The 11,291-nt window shown below is 39.4% G+C and overlaps 1 protein-coding gene and 1 non-coding gene across 2 annotated transcripts; both read left to right on the forward strand.

Annotated features, from left to right (window-relative positions):
- Window positions 1–510: 510 nt before the first annotated feature.
- hhipl1 (HHIP-like 1) lies at window positions 511–7,547 on the forward strand. The gene is made up of 9 exons (XM_040136312.1): window positions 511–911; window positions 2,121–2,767; window positions 2,928–3,071; window positions 3,305–3,633; window positions 4,671–4,797; window positions 5,793–5,938; window positions 6,064–6,145; window positions 6,772–6,854; window positions 6,960–7,547. The coding sequence occupies exons 1-9, from the start codon at window positions 522–524 to the stop codon at window positions 7,526–7,528; spliced, it is 2,517 nt and encodes an 838-aa protein (XP_039992246.1). The 5' UTR covers window positions 511–521; the 3' UTR covers window positions 7,529–7,547.
- Window positions 7,548–8,449: 902 nt separating this feature from the next.
- Window positions 8,450–8,522, forward strand: trnat-ugu. Its single transcript has one exon. It is a non-coding gene; the product is annotated as a tRNA-Thr (tRNA).
- The last annotated feature ends 2,769 nt before the right edge of the window (window positions 8,523–11,291 follow it).

Here is an 11,291-nt window from a genome sequence, read left to right on the forward strand (position 1 = left end):
GTTCTACATACATTTCTTTCTTTCTTTAAAATAACTGTATTTATTTATTTTAAATACACAAATACATGTACTAAAATAAGTGCACTTCAACAGTTAGAGGTGAAATTTACTTTGCTCTCTCCATGCTGCCTAAAGGACTGTAAGTTCTGTATGTTGACTTGAGTGTCCCGCTATTATGACGATTGTATTTGAAGACGGCATCGAGTTATTTAGAGTGTGTAAGGTCGCCCCCTGCTGGGCAGCAGGAGATGACATGCATGTTTATTCAACAATAATACGTTGCAAAAGATGACTGTTTAGCCAAAGAAATCACAATAACAGAGGAACCCACAATGCACTGCGTTCTGTAACTTAATCGAAATTCAGAAGAGCACAATCTCAATAAAAACAGTGAATGTCATGTTAAAAACCTGTATTAATAAAAGAGTCGTTGCTTTGTGTGTGTGTGTGTGTGGGGGGGGTGTTAGTAGAAATATTATTGCCCTGACAGCCTAGATTTACAGAGCACACGGCGGTTCATTATGTCAGAGCGCCCATTACAGCGGATGATTGGAGTCAGAGCGAAGTGCACACAGGAAGCCGCTTCTGTACAACTTTCTCTTCCATGGTCACCGTCGCACGCCATAATGCGGTGCAAAATCCCGGGTTGGCCGCGGCTCTCGCCGATTGGCATCTTCTGTTTTTCGACATTCTGGGTCGCACCTGTAATGTTACACCCGCAGTGTTTAGATTTTAAGCCGCCCTTCAGACCGCTGAGGGAGCTCGAGTTCTGCGTAATGTACAAGGAGTTTGGCTGCTGTGATTATCAGAAAGACCAGGGGCTGATGGCTAAGTACTACCAGATTATGGATAATTTTGATCATTATGGATATGCTAACTGTGCGGGCTTCGTCGCGGAGCTGCTCTGCCAGGTAGGCATGCATGGACAAAGGTCGCTTGGCGTAGCTCAAAAGCGCCAAGAGTCTGACCGGACAGCGAAATCAGTGACTTAAAAAAGCAAAAGAAGACGATCTGTCATGTGTACAAACTCTACATTAACACAATACAGCTAAATGTAGCAATATAGTCTTAACAGTGAAATTACTAAATTAAAATGAAAATACTATTTCATTACTCTTTTCATGAAGTAAGCTACATTGAGCAGAATTAAGGTAAAGGTCACCCCTCACTGATTTCCCTTTAAACCCCTACAATCACACAGACAGAGGTGGAGAGAGGGACAGAAGGGTTTAAAAGCTTTGAGACTTCTGAGATGTTGATGTAGCCAATATTACAGAAACAGTGTTTAGCTCACCACCATGCATTACAATTTGGGATTTTAATGGACTCGTTAGGACGTTTTATATTTATTTTATATGTTTTTAATATGGAAAAAGACCAAAAAAGTCATAATTGAAAATTGATTGACACATCAGTAATACCTTTTGTCTTGTTGATTTTGCTTCTTGTGTACACATGGAACATTTTCTAAAAGGTGCCCTTCCTCTTTGTGTGTCAAAGTGTTTTAAATTTTGTTATAAATATGCCTTAATCGTACATAAGCAATTATTTGAAGAAAATACATTGCTGCTTTTATCTACAGGTCTATCTTCATTCTACAATAACCTTAGTATTCTGTATTATTAGTAGAGTATTATTATTTCCTTTTTCAAAATTTACAAAATATATCAGAATTCCAAATGTATTCAAAATAATAACATTAAAAAATCATTTCTTTGTCTCCTTTGAGGCCGACAAATAACAATAACAGCATGCTCTCACTGTATGTCCAGCTCCAAGTGTGTGGCATGAGGTCTTTGTGTTGACAGTTATTTCATTAATAACAGTATTTCCCTGATGTAAGCTATAACAGCTTCTGTTTTTTTACTAATATATAGTTGAAATGAATGAATGTTGTCCCTTTCCTAATCACCGTATGTGACAGATTTTTAAAATCAAATAAGCAACTGTTTGCTAAAAAACTTTGCCATAACAAATTAAATGGTTATGTCAGCGTTGTGTGTACAGTTTGTTTATGCAGCTCTAAGTAGGCCTAAAACAACAAATGCAGGTTCAAGTAAAGCTTTACATACTACACATTGTCCTACTCCTCTGCTCATCTCTCTTCTCCATCTGTTCAGGAGTGTTCTCCCTATGCAGCTCACCTCTTTGATGCCGAGGACCTGAGCACCCCGGTCCGGACCATCCCAGGCCTCTGTCAAGACTACTGCTCACAGTTTTGGAAGAAGTGCAGCTCCACCATTCCTCTCCTATCTGACGACCCACATGTAGCCAAAGTCAAAGAAAACCAGACTCGTCTCTGCAAGTACCTGGAGCTAGACGACGTGGACTACTGCTACCCACACCTCCTCAGCAACCAGAAGCTCTCCCAGAACCTGGGCCGGGTTCAGTCGGACTCAGATGGCTGTCTGCAGCTGTGTCTGGAAGAAGTGGCCAATGGTCTGCGGAACCCACTAGCAATGGTCCACGCCAATGATGGCACATATAGGTTCTTTGTGGCAGAACAGGTGGGCTTGGTGTGGACCTACCTTCCTGACCGGTCCAAACTGCAGAGACCATTTTTGAACATTACCAAGGTGGTCTTAACATCATCATGGGAAGGAGATGAGAGAGGCTTTCTGGGACTCACTTTTCACCCCCAGTACAAGTACAATGGGAAGCTGTATGTGTATTACTCGGTGGAGGTAGGTTTTGATGAGAGGATCAGGATCAGTCAGTTCCATGTGTCAGCCAACGACATGAATGTGGTGGATCACACCTCTGAGCGGTAGGTATAGACAGTAGATCCAGGTTAGGTAACAGCAATGGGTTTTCTATAATCTGAAACATTTACAACCCTGCATGCACCCTACAAATAAACTGTGCAAAAATAAGGAGTTACTGTTGGCCTTTCTATGTTGTATTTGTCATGTCCACTGTCCTTCCAGGGTTATTCTGGAGATCGATGAGCCTGCATCAAACCACAATGGAGGACAGCTGCTCTTTGCAGATGATGGTTACTTGTACATTTTCACTGGTGATGGTGGTATGGCAGGAGATCCATTTGGGAAATATGGGAATGCCCAGAACAAGTAAGAAAATATTTGATCTGAAGAATGATCTAAAGTAACGAAGTATCGATCAAAGAATCAATATAATTGTAGCAATTGTACTGAAGTATCATGTTTAGGGACCTTTTAAATTAATGTTTTAGTAATAATAATTTAGTTTTCCTTTATGTAAATTATATCTGCAGGAGCACTGTTTTTTACTGTCCATGTAACTTAAATGGTCAGTTATTTCCATATTGCCACATCTATTTCAGGTCAGCTCTCTTGGGTAAAGTTCTTCGTATTGATGTGGATGACAATGAGAGAGGCCCATTGTACAGAATCCCTCCAGATAACCCCTTCGTACATGAGCAAGGAGCTCGACCTGAGATTTATTCTTACGGTGTCCGCAATATGTGGAGGTGCTCGGTGGACCGGGGTGACCCTCACACCAAAGAGGGCAAGGGCCGCATCTTCTGTGGGGACGTAGGCCAGAACAAGTTTGAAGAGATCGACATCATCGAGAAAGGTCGGAACTACGGCTGGAGAGCTAAAGAGGGCTTCTCCTGCTACGATAAGAAGCTGTGTGCCAACAGCTCACTAGGTAGGCATGACAGTCAGATAGTTTGGAAAACATCCATGTTACTGTTGTTCAGCAGCAGACAACAGTGGTCTTTAATTGTGTTGTAATGGAGGACCAAGATTCTGCAGTTTTTCATTGCACACAAGCACCATGCCAGCTCTCTGCACAACCTATTGTAGTTTTTCCTGTCTGGTTGAAATTAGCTTCTGTAGTATTTGTTTGAATGAAAGGCTGCAGGCTCTTGGCTCTTTTCAGAAATGGTTACCATTTTTTTTTTTTTTTTGCTGCTGCCACATAGTAAAGCAAATAAACTCGTAATTACAACTAATGCAACTGCAACTGATGTCAGATATAATACTGAAAACTAAATTTGACCAGTAAGTACCACATAGAATGCACTGTTAACAATCATCATAAAATTCCTGAATAATTTATGTAGTAAGCCTGACCAAGCAATTAAAATGTTCCTTGTTGGGTCTGCATTATCCTCCAAAGTACACTCTCACTGTCATCATGATGGTTAAATGAGTTATTTGTGTTTCTAATAATATTTGCTTAAAATGATTTCTGAATTAGAACATAAATTTAGGTGAAATGGCTAGGTTTAAAAGAAAAATCCTTAGAATCAGTTTTTCCATTTTTATTTGTCGATGGTCATACGTCAGCCCTATGTCGGACATTTCTTAAAGGCACCAATAATTATAATATATATCATGGTCCATGATTACACTTCCTGCCATGTAAAAGAAATACTCTTCAGGGAGATGAGATGCAGTTGGCAAGCACTACAGCCTGGCATTAACCAAGAGGGCAACTCTATTTCAAGTTCTGATTCAGATGTCTTTTGTTCGTATAATCATTAGGCATGTTCACACTGACCCTTGAAATTGGACTCCTGGAAAAATACATTTTTTATTCAACTTTAAAATCTACAGTATGTTAAAAAATACATTTTCTAATGTGAATATCAAAAGACTGGCTTCACTGTAAAGAAATGGCTGATCCACATGAAGGACAACTACAGTAATACCAATAGTGACCTTTAGATTTTTTAACAGATGATGTCCTGCCTATTTATGCATACCCCCACAAGATGGGCAAGTCAGTGACTGGTGGCTATGTGTACCGAGGCTGTGAATACCCTAACCTGAATGGCATGTACATATTTGGAGACTTCATGAGTGGGTAAGATTTAATCTGGTAAATAGCATATTTTGTTTGCAAAATAACATCAACATTTACGTTTGTGTTGAGAACAGCAGTGAAAAGATTTTGAGGAATGGAAACAGTGTAATATCAGACCTACACCTTAAGATCACTTTTGTAAATATTTATTGGATGCCTCCCTTATCTACATTTTAAGATTTCAGAAATGACATGAGGTCTGTGAACTAGTTTGGACAAGCAACTTGAGGGGCAGGTTTTTGCCCCTTATCGAAGTTCCTCTGGGTCCTTATCAAACACAAAACACTTCTTTTAAGAACTTCTTTTTGTACAGGCCCTCTACCATTGTGTCATGTTCTTCAACAACAGTAAAACATAATAGAGTGCACACATGGCTTCCATATTCCCCTGAATACCAAAAGATCCCTCTTTTTGTAAAACTGCAACTGACCATTTTCATTATAAGTTAATCTGTCAAATATTTTTTTGAGTAATACATGAATACCTTGGTCTTTAAAAATAGTGAAAATGGCCCTCACAGCTTCCCAGAGACCAAGGTGACGCCTTCAAATTTAGTGATCTTAAATTCACAGGGAAATACAACACAGGGAAACAGCGAATCCTCACAATGGAGAAGCTACAGCATGCACATTTGTTCAATAAATTATTAACAGTTCATTAATTATCAAAATTGTTGCTTTCTATCAATGATCAAAACCATTTGATTCATTGTTTCGTCTTTTTTTCATTTTTGTCATTTTGTGGCATGCCACAAGTACATTTCCTCAAGTACTGTACTTAAGTACAGTTTACAGTATAATGCACTATACAGTGCAATACTGTAAACCCTAAACTGTTCTTTAGGGCTGTTTAAAAGTACTCTGCGAAATGAAGGAAAGCAGAAACCAAAGTAGAGATAGAAAATGCTGCCTCAAAGCTCACACAACAGTCATACATCATAAAATAATATAGAGTACAACGCACATTAGAGATTGTGGATTTTGTTCCTGTTTTAGGCGTTTGATGAGTCTGCAGGAGAACAGAAACACAGGGCAATGGAAATACAATGAGATCTGCATGGGGATGGGCCTGACCTGTGCATACCCTGGCCTCATCAACAACTACCACCAGTACATCATCTCCTTTGCTGAGGATGAAGCTGGTAATGCATGAACACACAAACCCTCAACCAATCTATGATGCTGTACTTGCAGTGTTCTTTCTACACTAGCTGTAAATTGTGTAATGACCTCTTGATGTAATTTTTTTTTTTTTTCTTCCCATCAGGAGAGCTGTACTTCATGTCCACTGGAATACCGAGTGCTACGTCACCTTCAGGAGTCATTTATAAAGTGGTGGATCCCACAAGGTGACTAATCTAATCATTATTTGGATTTTTTTCTTATTTCACCATCATTACATTAAGAAAACTTTTATGACATGCCATGTCCGGTAACTGCTCACTGTGAAGTCAGAATGTGCAGCTCTATTTCTGCTTGCTGGGCATGGGAATATGTAAGACACACAACTGTTCATAATTACAAACACAGGCATCTCATTCTACTCAGTGAGCTCAAGGGATGTGAAGTATCATGATCATACTTGTATTGGATGTGAGCTTAGCTTTTCTCAGGAATGGTGGGATAACTTTCTCAGACTTTTTTCGCTGAATGTGGAAGTCATACTGCCTTTTTGGTTAAGAAGGGGAATGAAGAAGTGTTAGCAGCAGTGTGAAAGGCCTGCCATTGTAAAATCTCTACTCTCTGTCATTGCCTCAGACAGTTCTTGGCTCTTTCTGCGTTTCTCTCAGCAGTAGATGGTATTGTCACCTAATTCATAGCTCATTTCAACTGTTCCTCACCATTATTGAGACTTAAACTAGAAGTTAAAGACATTAAAAGTTTCTGAAAAAAAATATTTTTTATTTGTCCTGCAGCTTGTATCCTGTCTTTACTTATATGCAACATTATTTCAGTTTTGTTGTTCATTTTTCAGACGTGCTCCACCGAGACAGTGTCACTATGACCCTCTTCCTGTCAGAGTAAAAAGCAATCTCATCAAGTTTGTTCCACAGGAAAGTGAGTCAACTTACATATCACCTGACATTGACTAAAACTTATCATATCTGTGACACTAATTGTTTATATTCATTGTCTTGTGTTTTTCCATTGCACCTCCATTAGCATTGATTGGTGTTGAGCCATCAAGCAAAAACAAGCCTGAGCTACAACCCACAGAATCATATGACTGGCTCCAAGAGCTCATTGACCATCTAGGTGAACTAGGACAAGACTTGGCTACAACTTTACCACCCACAACTACCACCAAACCAGCCAGACATTCAAGGCGGAAAGGTCGGCGCAGGAAGGGAAAATCCAGAATGGAAACTGCACCTGAACTCCAGAGTGGAACAGTGAGGCTAGTTGGAGACGAACAAGGCCGGAGTGACCGTGGAAGGGTGGAGATCTACATTAACGGGGAGTGGGGCACCGTGTGTGACGACCTATGGACAACCAACAATGCTGTGGTGGTTTGCCGCCAGCTAGGCTTCCAATACGTTCTGAAAGCAGCCAAGAACTCAGAGTTTGGTGAGGGGAAAGATCTGCGGATTCTTCTGGATGATGTTCAGTGTGAAGGGACCGAGACCAGCCTGCTGGTCTGCAAACACGCTGGCGTTGGGACACATAACTGTGCCCACTATGAAGACGCTGGGGTGATCTGTGGCAATTTGGACTCCGTTTTAGAAGTCTAAAAGTGTGACCACTATGAAGTCAGAGGAAAATGGAGAAATCATTAAGTGCAAGTGCAGTGCAGCCAAAATACATGAATAAGTTGCATGGTACTTTTTTTCATTAAAATCCACAGGTGAATGCAAAAAGTTCAGGAAACCGCAATCTAGAGCAGGAGGTGATGTAGGTTGAAAATGTTTTCATCAAAGCATTCCAGAGGTTATTTATGAGATAACCTAACAGCTGGAATTCATTGATGATATCCAACGCTATAACTGCTAAGCTTTTCCTTCACTAATGTCTTCCACTTATCAGTGACACTTTGCTAATATTACTCAAAGGTAAACATGTTATATTAGAGCTTATTTTTAATTTTACATTACAGACATTTGTTGTGAATGTATGTTTGGCTTCTCAGTGATTTGTTACAGTAAAATATTTAACAATATGTGTCTGAATGTGTCCTAATGTGTTAAAGGTTCATTACCCACTGAATGAATGTATGGTTATATCCTGATGTTACCATTTTGGTAAACGGCTTTAATAAAATCTTTCTAGGCTCTACTGGCGTTCTCCCACACTTAGACAAACAGGTAAGTCTGATATAACATGAGAGCACTCTTTCAGAAAAACATTATCCCGTGAAGACACGCTATCACTTCCTAACCGCTTTATTTATTTTCACAAATAATGTCATTTTACCGAAATGGAGGGACATGTTATTAGGTTGTTCTCCATTTAAAATAAGCGATACGGTGTTTTGGTGACGTTTGCCATACCCGTCAATTTGAGTTTTCCCTCGCCTTACCCTGAGCGGACCCGCTAACCAGCTATTTCTATTACCGCTAACCATAAACTAAACAAAGACCTACCCCTAACCAAGGAGGTCAGCTCAGCAGGTGACAGGGATAAATCTCAAATCCACAGGCGAATACATTCATGTTGGCTCCATAGCTCAGTGGTTAGAGCACTGGTCTTGTAAACCAGGGGTCGCGAGTTCGATCCTCGCTGGGGCCTTTTTCCCCCCACAGCGATATATTTTAGGTCGCTTGTTAGCATTGCGCTAAGCATGTACAGTACAAATCCTAAACGTTAGGACACAGGCCCACAGTACAAAAAATAAAAAGCAGCACCCACACTGACAACCTTTGGTCTTTAAAAGAGTAGCATTAAGTGAGAAGTAGACAAACACAGCAGCATTATTCATAATTGATAGTTTAATGTTGGAAATAAATATTTTTCTTCTTCTACTGTTTGAATATTGTAGGATAATTCAAATATAAATATAAAATCTAAAATTAACTGACCAGTCCCAGATCTTCCATGCGAAGGATGTGAGGTAAATACCAAGAAAAACAAAGTCTAAATGACAGGCCTTTTATTCCAATCAGTCATTTTTTTTCGAGCTAAACTTTCTTCTGTGTTGTGAAGATCATTGATATGCTTGGCAATAGCTCTCAGAAGCTGGAGCCATCCTTGGCCACCTTGCACCCTAGCAATGTGTGGCTCTACCTCTCACTCCGGTTCTCTGCATCCAGCCTGATATCAGTCCTGAAGCTCCTGATACATCCAGACACAGTCACAGTGACTACTTATACAAAACTACTGTTTTAATGACGGTGTATCTGTTGTAGTTTGTTCTCTCTTACTTTCTCATCCCAGTTCTTCTGAGATCAATATTCATTCAAAAATTGAGGCAGTTGGAATATAATCTTGAGTTATAGTTTAATAATCGTTAGAATAGCTTTATTTATACTTCTGTTGTATACTTTTCATGGAGAGCACCTTGAGCACCTCAGAGTGCTCAAAAGTAGGAAGTGGGATGTTAAAAAAGTGTGTATGGAGAATTCTTTAATGCACTTTGGCCTATTTGGCTTTGAGCATATTCCTCAAAAATTTTCCAAAGAAACTGCCAAAAAGACAGGAAAGTAAAGTGGTCTGTGCTCTGTATGTTTTGTTGTGGTAAGATTTTGCCAGTTGACTTTTTATCAAAATTTTTCCCTCTCCAACTGCCTTGGACAGTGCGTCACGGGAATGCTTCCAAAAATCTCACACACATTGTGTGTATATAAATATAGATATCACTATAAAAACCAATATGAAGTTATGCTAATTGATCACCTTTATCCTATGACAAAACATTTCTTGATGGGTGTGAAAATGAAGTGAATCAAATGCTATGGCCTTTCGAAGTTGGCAGATCTCAACCCCTGTGGGAGGTTTTGGACCAAAATGTTAGACGACGCTCTCCAAATCCAACAATACACCAAATAAGGGAATACTTTTGGAGGAATGGTGTTCCATCCCTCCAGTAGAGTTCCAGAGAGTTGTAGAATGAGTGCCAAGGCGCATTGAAGCTGTTTGGCAGCGCGTGTTTGCCCAGCACCTTACTATGATATTTTATGTTGGTTTTCCCTTTAATTTGTCACCCGTCTATATATATATATATATATATATATATATATATATATATATATATATAAATAACACATATTTTGAATTCTGAATTGTTCCCTCCCTTGCGTATTGTCACCGTGTCACAGTGGGAATTTTGTTACATTACAAGAACAAGTACAAAGATGCAAGAGTCCAGGTGACATCATTGTACTAGCAAAACACAATTAATATCCATATCATCCGCAATAAAATCACTGCAAATTATTACATACAAATTCTAACTAGAGAGAAACTAGAGAGAGAGATACATTTAACTAATCTCCCTGGCTTCATGATGCTTTCCAGGATATCAAATGAAACACACGGGCAGTGTTCAGTGTTTTATGTGTATATTAAAAAATGACACTGGTCGAATGAAATTACAGAATGCATAGAATGCATAATTTCCTAAGAAAATGCAATGAAACCAAATCCAAAGTGGTTATTGTCTTTACATCAAAGCATATTCTTAAACAAAAGTACAGCTAGCATGCCATATTACCAAATGTCAGCATGTCCACCAAAAACACAAACCAGGTTAATAGCAAGCTCAGCCAGTCATTGCGTTACTGTACATCTGCTGCAGATTCATACAGTTAGCCCCTAGGTGGCAGTGTTGTCTCATCCTAATTTACATCCCCACTGCTTCAGCCCCCAGCTTTTTCTCCGATTTGTAATTTGGGTTGTGGATTAATTGAATGCAGGAAAGTTAGATGTTTGATTGCTTTCTGGATCACAAGAAGACAGAGGAGGAAGCAAATGCTTGAGAGAATCTTTTATTAATGATTTGTGTGCAGTTTAACCGGCAGACTGTCACCCAGATGATCCACCGTGTGAGGGAAAAGAACAGCTTTATGACATTGAATTCCATGCAAGCTGCTTTGAAATAAAATAAAGTTCTGTTGAAAATGTCAAAGGTAAGTGCTGAATGTATTAACTGTTGTTTTCCAGTACATCCCTGGTATCTACAGGATGCCAGCAAAACCACCATGTTTTCAGAAGAGCGACACAGCTTTTTTCATAAAGGGTTTAGATTTTTTTCAATCCACTGAAGACCCTCTAATCCTTTAATTGAAATGAAAACATGAAGATCACCAAAAGTGGATTTAAGAGGTTTTAACTTCACAACATGTAACCAACCATGTGAGGGTCTGTGGCTTGTGGTGTGGAACCTCAGAGCTGTTGCTCACTGCTGTTTCTGAGGCTCTGACAGGCCTCCTCTCGGCACTACATGATCTTGATTCATTTCTAATATCAGTCAGGGACTTTCTTTTTCTTCTTCTTTCTTCTTTTGCCACCTTTGATTAAAATCTTCCTAACAAGGTATATTCTTATTAGTATGTAAGAGCA

This window comes from Xiphias gladius, chromosome 10 (genome assembly GCF_016859285.1).
Source record: "Xiphias gladius isolate SHS-SW01 ecotype Sanya breed wild chromosome 10, ASM1685928v1, whole genome shotgun sequence".
Lineage (NCBI taxonomy): Eukaryota > Metazoa > Chordata > Actinopteri > Istiophoriformes > Xiphiidae > Xiphias > Xiphias gladius.